The 18,331-nt window shown below is 42.6% G+C and overlaps 1 protein-coding gene across 2 annotated transcripts in view; it reads right to left on the bottom strand.

Annotated features, from left to right (window-relative positions):
• Positions 1 to 3,372: 3,372 nt before the first annotated feature.
• Positions 3,373 to 18,331, bottom strand: part of GNG12 (G protein subunit gamma 12) — a 37,158-nt gene continuing 22,199 nt past the window's right edge. For both annotated transcript variants that reach the window (XM_035121633.3, XM_035121634.3), the window contains exons 3-4: positions 7,499 to 7,616; positions 3,373 to 4,175 (exon numbers count right to left, since the gene is read on the bottom strand). In XM_035121633.3, coding sequence (XP_034977524.1) covers positions 4,050 to 4,175; positions 7,499 to 7,594 — 222 coding nt within the window. In that variant the 5' untranslated portion in view covers positions 7,595 to 7,616 and the 3' untranslated portion in view covers positions 3,373 to 4,049. The remainder of the gene's footprint in view (positions 4,176 to 7,498; positions 7,617 to 18,331) is intronic.

Below are 18,331 nucleotides of genomic sequence, written 5' to 3'. Positions count from 1 at the left end.
AGCAGCTAGCTGTATTTTGGTGGTGTGTATACAGCTGTTCTGTGACTAAAAACTATGAATGGGCCAAAACTGAAAAAGAAACCAATACTGGGGTGAAAGTTTTCAAACCATGTGTTTTAAAGAGAAAGTCAAAAGGCATTTCTGAATGCAAAGTTGGCACAATTTTTTACTTAATTAAAATTGTGTTCCCACAGCTTACAACATGACATTTTTAATACTCTCCTTCAGTTAGTAAAATACATTATGTATAATACAGTTCTAAAGCACTGCTGGTGAAAATATTGGTTTGGATCCAAAGCACCGTGAGCAGAAGTATAACAGCTACTAGCTCTGTGTTGTAAGAGCTGGCAGGTCACAGAGTGTTCCAAGAGATAAGTTCTAGAACAGTTCTCATGCAATCGCTAGTCCAAACAGAACCATCAGCTTTAGGTATGTCCTGCAATCCTATGTACTTACTCAGCAGTAAGGCCCATTATGATTAAGTGGTGCTTACTCCACAGTAAGTGTGTCTAGGATTGCAGACTCACCGCACAATCCTATACCTGTCTACTCTTTTCTCGCGCAACTCTTTAGCATGAGGTATAAAATAGTGCCCATCTAGGAGCACAAAACACCTTCTGCCATGTGCGAAAGAGCACCTTTGGATCCAAGCTATTTTGTCCTGGTGCTGCAACACATGAGCATGCCAAACACATGAAAAGGGTTTTAAAATACACTTAGATTATAATAGCATTGGTATCAAGGAAAACAAAATAAACTCAGAAAATGGGTCTGGCATCTAGGGGTACACACCTCTAGGCATACATAAGGAAAACTAGGGGGTGGGAGTGGATATGTGAGATTAGAAAATAGGAAAGGCATTGGACAGTGGCAATGCAGCCTCCGTAGACTTCTTTTCCATCTTTCCTGCAAATCTTACTCTAACCAGCCTGAGAGTTTTCTGACAGAGAGAATGGTTGTCCAGCTTGAACCATGCCAGTTGCCTAGGTCATCAAGTGTCGGCACTGGCTTTGACAACAGGTATGCAATGCTTATACAGCATTTAAGCTTTACATATTTGGGAACTGAATAATTTGAAGATATTTTAAACGGGTCCTATCGGCACTGTGTCGCGTTTGATTATTTGATTTTAAGATTTAAGGACATGGTTATCTCAAGCAAAATGGAGTGTAAATGGAAGGCAGGGAGGAATGCACGCAGCTTAAATTTCTCACCTGCAACAATGGAATGTGTCCAAATTTATTGTCCAATAAAGCATACACAGCAGCAGTTGCTGGTGACAATGTAGTAGTGTATGCAGCACTGGGGGGGGGGCACTTTATGAAATTAAAACACCTAAACTTAATATGCAAGCAATTAAAAATGATTGCAAATGATGACATAGCATCTTCATTTTAATATGAAAGTACCAAATGGATTAATGCATCGAAAACTATCTTTTTGTTTTTCTAGTTTAACAACAAGAATGACAATGATGCATTAATTTAATGAGTTAAAAACTGCAATAGTTTGGCTTCCGGGTAAGGAGAATAACATTCCTAGGATTAATTGCATTTTTTAAGGAGCTAGCATCATTGTAAGACACTGAGACAGGACTTTTTTCCAGCTTTTGGTTCAGTATAAGACACAAACCCTCTGAGGGAACAGTTACATAACAATTGTGCCCATGCACTTCTCCACTGTATGCACTTATCTGTAGCAAGGTCCACAGAAGTTATGTCTGAATAGACATGGAGTTGCTGCTAGTGGCTTACTTGGAATAAGTGCCAGACAGACACAATACTCACATTATATGGTAGCGGAGACACAGCTTCTGTGCACAGCCATACGAATCAGTATGTTTTAAAAATTGGTAAAAACCACAACTTATGGCTTTCCCCATTGATTTGTAGGTGCTGAACTAGTTCTATGAATGGGTATCAAGATGGCAAGACACCGCATCCTCATTTGACACACTTTTTAAAGATCTTTGTATGTAGTAAAGTCATGACCCAGACCCATGCTTGTACTGGCATGACTGATTCAATGCGAACAAGCCTACAGAAAATGCAAGACTGCCCATGTAATAATATGGATGTGTAAATCAGCCTTTAGAAAGACAGATCTGGGTATCTCACAAATCAAAAGCTGCCCTATATTTTGAAATAAACCAACGGAGAAAGGAAGGCAGCTATTTCAAAATGTGTAATCGGGAGTATTTGTTTCGTAGGACCTGTTATCCTGGTTCTTGATGAAGTAGCCATTAACTATGTTTCGGGTAGCAAGGGAAATGGCCACAATGGGTAGCACAAATACAGATTATTTGCAGTCAAATTAATTAATATTATCAACAGACATATGGTACATTCCTTTTGAGAGGGCAGACTGAAGTATATGGCAAGCAAAATCAGCGTGAAAGTTTATAGAACAGTACTAAAAGAAATAAAGGCCAAATCTGCCTTTAGGCAGAAATCTGCAAGACCTTGCTCCTGCAATTTCAAGTTAATATATTGCAGAGCATTATGGAGTGGAATAGGCACATTGCTTTGCTGGCTCTGCAGCCAGCTTCTCAGGATCCAGTCACAGTAAAGTCAGGTCTTTTGGGTTCCGTCCCCCCATCTGCCGCAAACCAGCTATTACTCCTGTTAGTTTAAAGTGAGAATTCTAGTTCTTTGCAACTAGGGAGGTTTTTCTTTAGTTTGGCTGAAGATGGAAACCTTTGGGCCTTGCTGTAAAAACAATATTGAGTGGCTTTGCTTTCTGTGCTACCTGAGCACTGCTAGCCATGCATCTCAAGTCTCCTTGCACATGGAACAACCCTGAACCCCAAATGTTTAACACATTCTGCAAATATACAGCTATGGCAGACCACAAAGTTAAAAACATGAAAGGACTGGCAGCGCACAGAATACTGATACATACCTGGGCTTAGAAGAAGTCGATATTGATTCATTCCACTCAGTATTCCATCAACACACGAAGGCTACACAAACATTTCAATACCATTTACATTCATCAGAGATTTAGTACTGTGCATTGCTGCAACCCTTCAAGCATTTCCTCAGCACAACCACCAGTGTTTTTCATAGGCCTTGTGCAGAAGCAATAGCACCACGGATTGCACCCAGAGTCTCCTACTCCTCTGTAGATATTATTTGGCATTTGATAGACATGAATTTAGCAATGAGAGAGAGAAAATAGCCTGGATGCTTGCTTACCAAAAAATTAACACAACAGGGAAGTGCGTAGGAAAGTTAGGTGGCAGATTCACAACGAAAAAGGAGAAACTTATCTAGACTCAATTTTCAGAATCCATGTGTGACAGTCTATATTTCAGAGGAAATGCGAGAAGGCAGAAGAACCAAAGGCTATAAATGTCACCTTCCAAAATCATTTCGAGAACAAGAATTTATGCTAAGTACAAGTCTACAAGTCCTTAAGACATTGCAAAAAAGCTTAAGACATACTTGATGGTAAAAGGCATGAACTGCAGGAGTTATTGATAAATGCAGCAATAAACTTTGAAGGGCGTACTTAAAGAATGCACTTGGTAATGCGTGTATATATCAAAACAAACATACGCACGGACCACAGATACAGACACCAATTACATATACAAGGCTATATGCTGGTATAAAATCAAAATGTTAAAAGTAAGCTTGATTAGGACTCTACGCTGGTCTGCCTCACTAGTCGGAAAATGAAGCTCAGGCAACTTTGGTCTTGATTGTTCAACCTCACACCTGGAACTGTGAACACTCATTGCACTTTTAAGTAAAACCCAACCCAACCCAACCCTCTCTTTATAACCCCCAAAGCCAACATAATCCAATTCCCAACTATGCTCTTAGAACCATTCCATTGACAAGAAGTAACTTTATAAACCTTGCATCCCCATTTAGAATGGTATAAAGAAAAGAGACCTTTTTAGAAAACTTAAAAGTTCATTTTAACACAAAATGGAAATGAGTTGCTGTTTTATGCGGTTGATACCAGGTAACCTTCGGGTTACTTCTCTAAGGATCTGCTCGGTTGCAGGGGAGGGTCTTGAAGGCATTTTGCTGCTTAGCCTATAGGATAGTGCAGGTCTTTTTATCCTTGAAGGGGTTTTCCGAAGCAGGTATTCCCATTAGTAAAGGATCCTTCCTGGCATGCTCCTCACAGTAGCACATTAGATCTGCTGATGCCTTCGACACCTGAGGAATGTGTGAGAAGGGACACAGTAAATATGGAGCAGGTTGCCAACAACAGCCAACGAGCAAAATCTTACGAGATTTTGAAGTGGTATTTTTACGTTTTGTGTGGGGGGAAATTCCCGAGAGGCAGATGAAAGTTCATGTTGATTGAGCCTTACATGGATTTAGAATAATACTGCATGCCTTTGTAAAAAAAATTAAAAGCAGCAGAAACCAGCAAATAAAACAAGATGTGAAAGAATCAATTGATGGTCAGATGTTTTGCATATTCCCCATTGTATCATTGGAGATTTTGTGCACTGACAGGGTGATAAACAAAATCTCTTCTTGGTGTTCTTAATCGGTATACATTTCTTCTCAGTATGTACATCAATTTTCACAGAGTGGCATTCTTTTTTAAGTACAATTCTCCACTAAATTCACATTGATGGCACACATACATATGTGAACACAATCCCAATATTTATGAGGAGAAAGATATCACTTCTCTCTGGGACTGCCTAGAGCACGGGTGTCAAACACAAGGCCCGGGGGCCAAATCCGGCCCGCCAGACCTCGTCATGTGGCCCGCCACCCCTTCCTTCCCACTGAGCAGCGCAGGCCAGCCCGCCCGCCGCCGCCTGCAGGGCTGTCTCTGGGCCCAGGCTGGGGAAGGAGGACGCCGCTGCTCAGCGGGAAGGAAGGGGCGGCGCCCAGAGGCACCCGCAGCTTCTGATTGGCTGCAGGAGATTCCTGGGGCCACCTCGCCGCGCCTCTCAGCTCCGCGCCTCCAGAGATGCGAGCTGCCTGAAGCCGCTGAGTTTGGCGCCCCCGATGGCCAGGTAAACCACAGCGGCACGGCGCTCGCTTCCCAGATTAGAACTTGCACAGGCCGCGGGAGTAGATAGCCTTCCTCGGTGGTGCAGCGCCGGAGCGCACGGAGAGAGGCGCGCTGCAGCCGGGCCGTGGCCCCTCGGGCCTGGGGGAAGCTGAGCGCAGCGCGGTCGCGGAAGGGCAGCGCCCGATCGCAGACGGAGAAGCACGCTCGGGCAGCCGCCACTGCGTGCGCCTGTGTTTGGAGAGGCTGGTTCCGTCCTCGTCTCTCTCTCTCCTGCGCACGCGCCTCCAAAGAGGGAAAGGCAGCGCTAGCTGGCACGCCCGGCCTTGGCTGCATCAGGGCTTCCCGGCTGAGGGCTCTGGGGCTGTTTCCCCGCCCTGCCCCGCTGGAGCCATGTGGCTTGCGCCCTGCGCTGCCATCAGCGTTCTCCTTGCGGGAGAAGGGAGGGAGAGAGATGAGGCGGCAGGGCGCTCCTGGCGAGTAGCACTGACGGCAAGGGGACGTTCCGAAAAACAGCCCCCCCGCTAGCGGCCGCAAAGCCCTAGCGCCGCCACCAAGGTCTCCCTGCAAGAAAAGGCGCGACGCCGCAAAGTTGCGGTGGGCGCCCACGAGCAAGACCCAGGCTCAGACGCGTGGCCTGTAGCAGGCGCAAAAAGCCTCCCCGCCGCCCAGCTGACTGGCGGCTGTCAGAGCGCTGACAGTGACAAGGAAAAGCCGGGCGAACCGCTGACAAGCGGGCTCAAGCCGCGGCTACTAACGGACTCAAACAAAGGCGGGGGAGGGAGTGGAGGCCTCATCACCCAAAAGCACCCCTCCAAAGGCGCCACGAGCCAGCCCTAAGCCTGGTCACATGGCCTGAAACGCGAGAAAACAGCACCCCACCGCCCAGAGCGCTGGAAACAAGGCAAAGGATCAAAATTAGACCGGCTGCTAAAGCGCTCCTGCTCCCCATGCCAGCAAACGGAGGGTTCAGGACTCAACAGAGTAAAAGCCGCTCGACAAAGCCTACGCATAGAAAAAATTACCCCCCCCCAAGCCGCAACAACTCTGGGAAATTGGGGGGGCGGGGGCGCGTGCGCCAGAAGGTGATCTCGCCTAGGGCGCAAAAAACCCTAGCACCGGCCCTGGGTAAAAAAGGGAAGCCCCTTTTCTTTCTTCCCCCTTCCCCGAAGCTGCTGGCATGTGTGTGTGCGTGTGTCAGGCCCCGTTTCTTCGGGTTCAAGGGGGTTCATTCACAAGGGGGGGAGGATAAGGATGAGAAATGGCGGCAACGGTGCGCCTCAGCTGGTTCTCAATCTTTATCTTGAACATACTCCACGTCCACGCACACCCTCTCCAGTCTGGCAAAACTAATTGGAAATGTATACCAGCCTCCAATTTTCTCCTTTGGTTGTTAGCAGAGCCCTGACTTCAGTGTCCCCTTGCAGTTTTCTGTTGCTGGCCATAGAACACGCGGTGGCCTTTGGGGTTTTTTTTTTTTGGGGGGGGTGTTGTGTCGCAGGTGGGGGCCGTGCTATCTACCCCAGCTTCCATCCTCCTGGCTGAGTTACAAAAGCATGGATGATGGTCTCCAAATCTTAGTACTGTACTGCAACTTGTATTGTTTAATGGCGGTTTTACGCAGACTTTTGTACTGGTGCCTGAACCCTTCTCTCCTGTACTGTAAGTACATATGATGTATGGGGGGGAGGGGGTCTGCTTATTAGGGGGGGATCTGCTTATTATTCTGCTTAAAAGTCTGAGATACAACCGGCCCTTTGAGGGTGACCAAACTGCTGATGCGGCCCCCGATGAATTTGAGTTTGACACCCCTGGCCTAGAGGAACATGTTCTTAACAGTAGGTGGTGATGCGATGATCCTGGTCCGACTGTACTGTACTAAATAGTTTCCGGGCCCACTTCAAAGTGCTGGTTTTGACCTGCAAAGCCTTAAACAGTTCAGGACTGCAATACCTCAAGGACCGCCTCTTTCCATATGAACCTACCCGGACCCTGAGATCATCTTCTGAGGCCTTCTTTCGTGTGCCCCCTCCTCGAGAGGTTCAGAGGGTGGCAAGATGAGAACAGGCCTTCTCTGCAGTGGCTCCCCGTCTGTGGAATGCTCTCCCCAGGGAAGTTCACCTAGCACCTTCATTATACACCTTTAGGTGCCAGGCAAAAATGTTCCTTTTTAATCTGGCCTTTGGTTGATCTTACTGACATCCAACACCCTTTTAGAATGTGTTTTTTGTGGGGGGCGGTGGGCTATTGGGTTATTGTTTTGATTTTTATCATGTTTTTTCTGGTTTTATATCTTGATTTTATTCTGTGAACCGCCCTGGGATCACTGGGTATAGGGCAGTATATAAATTCTAATAATAATAATAATAATAATAATAATAATAATAATAATGTGCTCTGGCAAAGCAGGGGAAAGGAAGATTGTTTGCTTTATAAAGCAGATTTAAATAAACTAAAATGAATTGCTTTAAACAATGGTCACTGAGTATAAATAAGTTCTTCTTACCTTTATTCTTTCTATAGAAGCTTCTATTCTCAACTGCTGAACAGTTCTTCTGGCCTGAGCTATGTTGTTTGTTGTGCCGGGTGTTTTGCCAGACATTTTCACTGAGCTCTTTCAAGCACTGTAAAGAAAAGCCAACTGGTTATTTTTCTACAAATCAACAATGTTTTCTGATTAACACTGGTGATGGTTGTTCAGAAAATCCATCTGTTCAAATGGTCTTTGATCTGTGGTAAGATCTTACTAAGCTGGTAAGAAAAAATGATTTCACAGTACAGTAATAAAGCAGCAAAAACTATTGGGAATGTTGGGTTTATAGACATAAATTTTCAGTTTAACAGCTATTCCAGTTCATAACCACAGACATTTTCATTTTCAAATGTGTTACAAAGGGAAATTACCAAAGAAATTTGACTTCTGTTTAAGATCTACCTGTTTCACTACCTTAAAAAATAAGAAGGGACGATGTCAACATTATAATCAATAGCAATAGTTCTACAACATGAATGTACGAAGTGTTTTATTCTTCAGTTGCTCCTCTGTAAAATTAGGGTTGTGATCCCCACTATCTCATCTGCCCACATCTGCTTGTGCCAGTATCAATTAAGAGGAATGGAATGATGTCATCTTTAAAAAAATAGTTTACAGTTATACCTTGGATGCCGAACACCTTGGACCTCGTACGTTTTGGCTCCCGAACAACTGAAAACTGGAAGTGGCTGTTCCAGTTTTCGAACGATTTTTGGAAGCTGAACATCCGGCGTGGCTTCTGCAGCTTCCGATTGGCTGAGTGGGAATTTGAATCCAAGTCTCTAAAGTCGTAGTCCAGCACTCCCCTCCCCACTTCTCATCAGGGAGCAGGGGATGTGCTATGTGGTGTGAGTTCCTGCATCTCTACTTGCTCACAGGCACAATCCAGGCAGCACAATCAAGCTCTCCAAACAAATGGTAGCATTAAAGTCCCAGGTACATTTCTCTATACTGTACACTGAATTCCTCACCTTTTCCTCCCCTTCACAACCCAAAGCAGAAATACTACTTCCTTTCCTTTTTAAGGTTTGGGGTAAATGTGGCAAATCATGCTAAGAGCACTTTATTATCATATCAAGTTTGTTTCTACTTATCTTTTCAATATTCAAGTTCTAATATACCCATCCCCCCCCCCAAATTTAAATCCGTGTTCCTTCAGAAAACGAAGGTGCTAAAACTGATTCAAAGGAATGCTCATCAGTGTTTATTCCAGGGATGGGAAAGCTGTGTGGCCCTCTAGATGTTGGACTCTTAACTTCTGTCAACTCCAGACAGGGTGGCCAATGGCCATGGGAGTTGTATTTCCAACATCACGTGGAGGTTCCACCACTAGTTACTATCCCTAGTTTATTCTCTGGTCCCATGCTGCAAAGGACCTTTTCAGAACTCAAATATTTCAAAGGCATTTTTCAAAATATTATGTAATTTCTTCTAAATTCTAAGCTCTAAATACATCTACAGAAGATGTCTCTGTGTTGGAAATCTGCAGTGATATGAGAATATAAGTGATTCAAAAGCAGAAGAAAGATACTATATATATATATATATTTAAAAATCAAATCCCCTTTCTTTGGCTAATCCAAAAAGTATTGTTCCTCACTTTTGGACTCGACTGCACAGCCCAGAACAAGAGTTCAAAGAAGCAACTGAGTCACAGGGTTTTAACAATCCTAAGACTGGCTGCCTTCCAATGAATCGTCAAGACTTTGATCATCATGTTTAGCCAAAGCCTGACCACAGAAGCACATGACAGCCTCTGCAATGGCATATGAGTGGCTAAAATGCAATTCCTGAACAGATTTCAAGGTTATATCTGAAATGGTGCCAAATACTAAAATGTTTACTGATAGTTACGTGCGTAGATGCACTGTTACAGCCAAACTCTATGAAGTAATAAACAAGATTCTTGCATCTTGTGTAAGCAAGCAGAAAAAACACAGAAAAACAATAACAATACCAAGTCTGGCTCCGAGTAGAAAAGACAAAAAATCCCAACTCCTAAAACCAAACTACAGCACTAAGACATTATCAGTCTGAGTTGGTACTTTCACCCTTTTGCAGTTTACAGTAAGGTGTAAATCACTTAAGGCTTTGAAAATATTTTTTCATCACTATATTCACAATAGTGCATTCTGTTACGGCTTCACCCCCAGTAATACTAACACTTTGTATGTTGTAAACCTACTGAATTACAGAGCTGTCTTCAAAAGCCATAGCCTTACTGAGATGTCCAATTCAGTCAAGGGGGAGATTCTTAATGGGCATCCAAGATTAGTAACAGATTGGATGTGGGCTAATAAACTGAAGTTTTGTCCAAGCCAGGCATCCCCAAACTGCGGCCCTCCAGATGTTTTGGCCTACAACTCCCATGATCCCTAGCTAACAGGTCCAGTGGTTGGGGAAGATGGGAATTGTAATCCAAAACATCTGGAGGGCCGAAACCAGGCTGACTTTTAATTAGGCGGTAACACTTAAACACAAATAATGTTGGATTAATAGGATTGACAGAAATCTACCTGGACAATTATATTTCCACTCTGCAGAATCTACACTGGATTAAGAAAGGGGGAAAGCACAATTAAAATGATATTAAAATTGTTGCTTGTTTTATGTGCATCTATCACCCAGCCACTTTTTCTGTCTTGCTTGTTTCTAGTTGTTGTTTAGCTACTTATTAGATGCATTTGCCCCTTTTGATCATTATGAGACACTGGCACTCTAATAGCCGCCTACACTGGCACAGCTAGTTTTTCTTTTGAACACATGCCAATTCTGTGCATATGATATCTATAGAAAAAGAGCAGGGCTCCATAACAAAACATGTAGACAAGTACACAGCCAGTATAATCCATGAGAAATAGTGTCCAGAAGGGAGGGAGTACTATAATCCAAAGTCCTGCAGTAAGAACATGTATTAACGGGATCAGCTGCAGTGTAGGTGGCTATTAGAGTATCAGATCTCAGCAATGGCTTGTGCCAGACTGCACGAATGTGTCATCGTCCAAGCTTCCTGGCAGCAAATTCAGTTCCTACCCCTTCCTAGCAAAGTAATCTCTCTGTGGGTTGGAGGTGAGAGGGAATGAAGCATAGGACATGCCGTTATTTACAAGGGAAGGGAGAGCCACTTTCAATATGTGTTTTGTTGGGAAATCTCATCTGATGGACTTGGTTCACTTTAGAAAGCCAGAGAGGAGAGCTCACCACTGCAAACAAACACCCAAACCTTAATGCTGACATACAAGAAGGTCACTAACTGTGCAGTGCAATAGCTTTTGCGTGGCTTGCATGCCAGACCACTGCCACAAGTTGTGATGGCAGCTCGCCACACCCGAAGTTTCAGCTCCGACTGAGTCACTGGCTGCCTCCATAATCCTGAACAACAAATGATAGGCACGTTAGGTTAAAGGTCTCCTGATAAAAACTTGTTTCATAAAAAATGTGGGGAACTAGAACAAAGAGTCTTGTGGCGCCATAAAGCCTATCACATTCATTTTGTTTGCTTTCTATGATTAGTTTTTTATGGTGCCACAAGACTCATTTGTTCTTTTTGCTTCAGCAGCCTAACATGGCTACCCTTCTCGAAACGGGGAACCAGGACTGGGTGCATACCAGATATTTTAAGTCCCTCTCCCCTGGGAACTGTAGTTTACCTCTCATATAGCTATAGTTCCCAGCACTCTTAGCAAATTACACACCTTAGAGGTTCTGCTAGCTATGCATGTAAAACACTTGAGTACCGCAGAATCAGGAGTGCATGCAGTTCACAGACAAAAAAAACCCAACCCCTGTAACAAGATCACATTTCCTGTTGTGAAACTAAGTAAATAAAAGTCTGAATGCCGGCTGCCCCAGTGTGCGTAATCAGGGTGGTCTTCAAAAGACTCCTTACCAGAATTTCGACTACCCACTGCCAAAGTTCTCTTGCCACTGTCCCAAGGGCAGCACCTGAACTGATATGTTTATAGTTCTACCAGTAACACAGTTAGTATAACTATGCTACTCTCCGGACAGTTGAGTCAGGGGGGTGAACATTACCAGACAGTGACTGTAAATATTAACAACAACAACAACTTAGAAGGAGACATTGCTTTCACAGGGAAGAAAAATCTGGCTGTGTGCCCATTCACGACCTCTCCAGTACTCTAAAACCACAGGGCATAATGCAGCCCAAGGTCATCACTTTAACATTCCAGTGAATTCAATGGAAGAAACTGAAATGCACGTTATACTCTCTAGTCAGAATCTTAATTAAACAGATGTCTCTAATGCCCTGCTTCTAAGGAGTTTTACAAAATTTAAGAGTGCAATCCCAAGCACATTCACATGGGAACAAGTTGCACTGGACTTAAACAGGGTGAATAAGAATCTACATAGGATTGCACTCTTAGAAGTAAGGCTTAAAAGGGCATTGCTTCACTGTATTGTATCTAGCTTTTCAAATACATATTATTAGTCTAACACCCATACAAACCCCTATCTCTTTACACCTCTTCAATTTACGAAATATTAATGTTAAAAACCACACCAAACTAAACATTTTAAATATCCAAAGGCAGATACTTCTATTTTAGTTTTTTGTAACCAACACTTTACGGGATTATCACTATTACAAAATATATCTCCTAAGAATTTTTAAACACTAGCTGCCAAAAATCTGGTCCACAACCTAAACAAAACAAAACAGTTCTGACTTATTTGTGAACATTTTTTCAAGCCAGCTTTTGAAGATCCAATTCAGTTTCCAAAGCCATTTTATTTTCCTTTAAGCCGTTTTATTTTTGCACAAAAGGATCCTTAACAACGCACACACACACCCCCCATTTGTTCTGTCGCTGCTTCAATAAAATCTACACGGCTGGTGAAGACTCTTGACACTGATTAGCTGAGCAGGTGGGATGACACAAAACATTCAATTGCTTAGGAAACTAAGTAAGTTTAAAATCCACTTCTGTGCAATGGACAGTTGTCTTTTTAGCTGGAATCTAAACAAACACAAACAGGCTGAGGACAGGGAAGATGTTCCAGAATACAGGGAAGCTAAGAGATGGAGATGTCAAAGCCAAGGAAGTTGAAGGAAGTTTGGTACACTGTAGGCAAGTGACTGGCCAAAAGGGGGAACTTGAACCGCTAGATATAGAACAAGGTTTAATATAAACAGCTGAGGAAATAGGAGCAAAAGGCGGCTAATGAAAAGGGACTGGAGAAATCTTTCAACACTTTTCACCTGGAATGGTCCACTGGGGGTGGGATGAGAAGCTAAGAAGCAGATGGCAGCTTGAAAAGCAGAAATATGAAGAATAATGACACCAGTTAGCTTTGTGGTTAGAGCACGGTGCTGATAACGCCAAGGTCGTGGGTTCAATCCCAACATAGGCCATGGGTGGGGATACAGGTGGTGCTGTGGTCTAAACCATTGAGCTTCTTGGGCTTGCTGATCAGAAGGTCGGCGGTTTGAATCCCCCTGACAGGGTGAGCTCCCGTTGCTCTGTCCCAGCTCCTGCCAACTTAGCAGTGCAAGTACAGTAGATAAATAGGTACCACTGCGGTGGGAAGGTAAAAGGCGTTTCCGTGCGCTCTGGTTTCCATCACAGTGTTTCATTGTACCAACAGTGGTTTAGTAATGCTGGCCACATGCCCCGGAAAGCTGTCTGTGGAAGAATGCCGGTTCCTTTGGCCTGAAAGCGAGAAGAGCGCCGCAACCCCATAGTCGCCTTTGACTGGACTTAACCATCCAGAGGTCCTTTACCTTTTTACCCTACCTAGGCCACCTGAATATTTCTGCATTGCAGGGGATTGGATTAGATGATCCTTGGGGTCCCTTCCAACTCTATAATTCTATGGTGTGGGAAATGGGAGCTGAAGGATGAGGTGAGGAAAGGAGTCAAGGAGTCAAGGAGAAAGTAAGACTAGCTATAGCCCCACTGGCAGGAAGGAAGGAAGCAGGCTTGGCTATGTGGGCCATAGGGCACAAGCTGCTAGGTATAGAGTTTATATTCTGATCACAGAATTCTGTACCCGTGGCTTCTATTGCCATTGCAAGTGGTATGACTCATGAACCCCAAGAGGACAAAAGGAGCGAGTGGAGGATTAATCCAACCAACTCTTCAGCTACAGCCTTCTTCTACTACTATTTATAAATTATATACTTCCTAGGAGATTTTATAGACTAGATACTCAAAGTACATATGACTTCACCTTTCAAAGGAAGGGGAAAGAAGCATGAGAGCAAAAGATATGACTCAATTACTGTGGAAATTAGATCAGTTTTCAGCAGGAAGAAATGCAACTGTACTTTCGGATAAATATTTGGCTTTGAGCCAATTGCAATGTAATTACATTAGTCAGAACTCAAGAATAGGAATTCAATCTAACAACCCATACTAACTGCTACCTACCCACCACTTGAAATTATGAAATACAGTAATAAATTCTAGCCAGTCAACTTGCCCAGAAAGCTAGAAATGCCAAATAGTGTATTTTAAACATCTAGTAGCAGATACTTTAATTATAGTTTAATGCAGTGCTTTTTTTCTTTAAAAAAACACTCAAGAAAATAACAATTTAAATAGTTCAAATTGGGGAAAATAAATACAGTAGATGGACAAAAGTACAGAGATTCACAAAATGTTTAAGGGGTATGCGTACCCCTGCGTACCCCCAGAAAAAATCACTGGTTTAATGATATGTTTTTGTACCCAACATTTGTTAACTTGACTGTGCCCAATGGAAGTGTTTTGCTAATTTTACTATACAGTCCAACTGTAGGAAAACTGACCAGACAAGCTTTGTGGAAATGACAAACTAGAGGATGATATCATGATTTTATAGCGTAAGACTGAATAGTCATATGCATCATAAACTATTGCTCGTTATAATTGTTCCTTCTTCTCTTAAAAATAATAATCAAAGAGCAAAAACCGAGAAAGCTCGAAGTCTGGATTGTGAAACTCTAAACACTAAAACACCACCAAATTACTTGCTCTTCCCAGAAATTCAAAGCAATTCCAGATCATTTCAAACTTATTCACACTTTTCTTTTCATATACTCTATCAACTAAGAACCCTTTAGAAAAAGGTCTTCTATACATGAAGAATTCAAGTTCCCATTCCATATTTTTCTTTATTTGTCCGAACAGCCAATAAACATTACGTACTAAACTGCATTGTGTTCAGCAAGACACATACATAGGGATGTTCATTTGGTGTATTTGCCTCTTTAAAAGAACCATATGAACTAATTTTAGAATACTGTTCTGCTTTTGTTTACAAACTATGTGAAAATTTCCCAAAGTCACAGTGCAAATGTTTAAAACACTCACCGTAGGTATAAATTTCAAAATTTAAAAGGTAAGCTCCAAATGAGGTGATTAAAGGTCAACCTACCCTGTTTCTCCTATTTTAAGACGTAGTCATAAAATAAGCCATAGCAGGATTTTTAAGCATTCAAGGAATATAAGCCATACCCCGAAAATAAGACATAGTGATAGGCGCAGCAGCAATGCCGGCCGCGGCAGGAGGAGGAGGAAAAAAATAAGACATCCCCTGAGAATAAGCCATAGTGTTTTGTTTTGTTTTTGAGGAAAAATAAATATTAGACGGTGTCTTATTTTCGGAGAAACACGGGTAGCTTATTTTGCTGACTCTCTTAGACCATGAATGTACAAACTACCTGCTGAGTGAAATGCAATTAACTCACAATGACAAAGCATGCAGGAGAATTATGCCTGTGTCGCTTTGTGGGCAGCCTTGCTGTTCACTACAGTTACAAACGTTTAGCTCATACAACTTTTCTAAATCAAGTACCGGTAACTATAAACTGGGTTCTAACAAAAGACAAATATAGAAAACTACAGTTAGTTACCTTTAATTGCAAGCTTTTACTCTGGTCTGATTTGAAGCCAACTTACAGTGATAACTTGGTAACAATGAAAAAACGAGATCCAGTATCACTGATGTAAGTGGCTCAATGACACAAGGCATGAGAATGGGGTTCTGCTCCCAGTTCAGATTTGGTGCGGGGTTCTCCTTCCCACCATAGTTATTTCAGAGAGCAGGATAGTGCTGCAGGAAGGTAAAGCAGCTGTGACGTTCACTATCCAATTATCCAATGCATCCTCACTAACTTTTCCTTTGAGGATTAACAGTGTCTCAAAATGTGAATAGCAACAATATTCTATAACTGTGAGAAACAATCCTGTGGCAGATTTCACAAAAACAGGAAAACTCCAACAGCGCACTATGTTCAAAAACATATCTGTCTTCTCTGGGTTTTTTCAAAGGTGAACTGCTCTCTGCACACTCAGAATGAACCTTGGTCCAGATTCCTGATCTAGCCAGAGTTGAATATTTTTAGGTTCAGTATATGCCACCTTCGTTGAACTCAGCAGATCTGAAAGTGCTTAACTCTGGCTGGGTTATGACCCCTGTGTTTAAACTTTATAGAAAAATTATCAGCCAAGTCCCAACAACAACAAAAACAACAAAAACCAAAACCTCTGGATGGCATTGCTTTGTGATTGCAGCAAAAGCCTTTCCATATAAGGCAATTCACACGCTCTATTTCTGGTCCTGCATTACTCAGCATGATTTGGTCATTCTAGGCTTACTCATTGAGGCAATACTGAAGTGACGAAACCACAGACTGACAGAGCAGAAATGATTCTTTCTCCCCAAAATATGATCATGTACTCTTCAAAATGTTACCGTTCATGCTATTAGTACTTACTCCTCCTTCTTACAGACCAATATTTCAGACTGCAAGAACAGAACAAAGCAATTTAGTGTTCAGCGTTTAAACATCATCTTTCAGTGTCTATTCACCTCACCACCACCGTAAGAACTTGAAGCTCTCACTCATTTAAATATCACTTGATTCTGTCTGAAAGCAAAAAGCTTAGAAGAAGCCAACAATCTGTGGATTCAGTGTCAGACTTAAATACTGCACAGTACTTGTATGAACCTGGTGCTGATTCTTTCAAAGCAGGGGCCTGAACACAACCCTCAGCCAGGAAGGAGGTGGCCCCACCAGTCAAAAGATGTCACAGTGCCCAGTGAGTATCCCTGAATTAACCCTTGACCAAGTTTCTGGCAAGCAGACAGGAACCACCCATTTAAAGAAGAGATTTAGTGACTCATTTTATTCCACAGGAAACCTCTGAAGTCAAGAATAAGTCTATGAACTCCCACTTTCCCCTTCTGCCTTATAATTCACAAGCCATCCTTCCTCCCCATCTGTGCACTAAATGAAACACCTAAAGAAAGGGAAGTTCAGAAAAGAGAGTATCCAGCTGCAAAGGAAGACAGGGTTCCTGAACTCATGCAGATGAGGAATCTTGGCAGGTGCAGTTAAACAAAAAACTGCAGCACTGTTACACGTAAAGCTACATTTATTTATTAATAGCTTCCCATGAAGCATCACAAAGTGATTGAATGACACACACACACATTATTTACATACATAATCTAATGCAGATAAAAACTGGAATGACAACCTCCATTTTAAAAGCTTGTTAAAAGGTCTTCAGTAGGTGCCAAAAAGACTGTAAAAAGATGGCAGGTGCTACCACATTAAACGACTAAACAACAACAACAACAACCACATTAAGCCAAGAAGGGCAATGGTTGAGGGAGCACATGGTTAGGCGCACAGATGCAAACACTTTGTCTATATGCCATCAGGCTGCATCAAATGAAACCAATCCCACAGCGTCACTTGCAAACCTCCCTGGAGGCTGCAATAAATTCTCTCTTGTACTAAAAGCATGCAGATTTCCTCCCCTCTCTGGTCATCTCAAAAAGGAAAATAGCTGCAACTAAATAAAAACAAAAGGCTACAAGGAAGGACTCCTAAGTGGAGATTGTGAGGAGATACATTACAGTTGTACCTTGGAAGCCGAACGGAATCCGTTCCGGAAGTCTGTTCGACTTCCAAAACGTCCGGAAACCAAGGCGTGGCTTCCGATTGGCTGCAGGAAGCCACACTGGATGTTCAGGTTCCAAAAGAACGTTTGCAAACTGGAACACGCACCTATGGGTTTGCAGTGTTCGGGAGCCAATACGTTTGAGTGCCAAGGCGTTCGGCTTCCAAGGTATGACTGTACTTGTGTGCATATGTTACATGTGTGTATACAAACTCACACTTGCTACACTGAATTCAGCAGAACTAAATGCTGTTCAACACTTTATGCAACAAACACTTTTGGGGAGGGCTCCAACAAAATTCCACGTTTCTTGGAGATACAGCCAACTGATGTTCCTTTAGCTTTTAGGGATGTGTATCTAGCCTTCATGTGTTTACTGGAGGAAACACCGAGAGAACACCATTGTAGCTGCGGCAAGTCATGACTGTTGCATGAAGTGTGAAGCAGCCCTTATAAACTGGCTGATGTGTCTAGTTTACAGGTCTGCAAGCTACCTCTCAATTTAAAACAAAAATCTCTCTTCCACTTTTAAGTATTATTCAATAAAACGGCCACATTCATTCTGCTATGAAACAATTAAAGGTTTGGACAGAACCTTTGGAGGTTATGAATATCTTTGTTTAATGCCTGCTGTAAACTTTTCATGACCCTTTCCTGCTTCATTAATGCTCCCTGCACTACCGGTACTTCCAAGTTTCTCTTTCTTGGCTCTAAATCGACCTTTGAGCAAAAGTTAATAGCCCAATAGCCATGCTCAGCTCACATTCTTTTACAAATGAATTTGAACTACTGAACAGCTGTCACTAAGAGTGGAATGCAGAGGACTCAAGGAAACCATAAAGTATGGGTAACTATCTTTACTGGTAGATTAAAATATAACTTCTTT

The sequence above is a fragment of the Zootoca vivipara genome, chromosome 7, assembly GCF_965207765.1.
Source record: "Zootoca vivipara chromosome 7, rZooViv2.hap1.1, whole genome shotgun sequence".
NCBI classification, from domain to species: domain Eukaryota; kingdom Metazoa; phylum Chordata; class Lepidosauria; order Squamata; family Lacertidae; genus Zootoca; species Zootoca vivipara.
The sequence above is the reverse complement of the archived record's forward strand: the minus strand, read 5'-3'. Positions and strand labels throughout refer to the sequence as shown.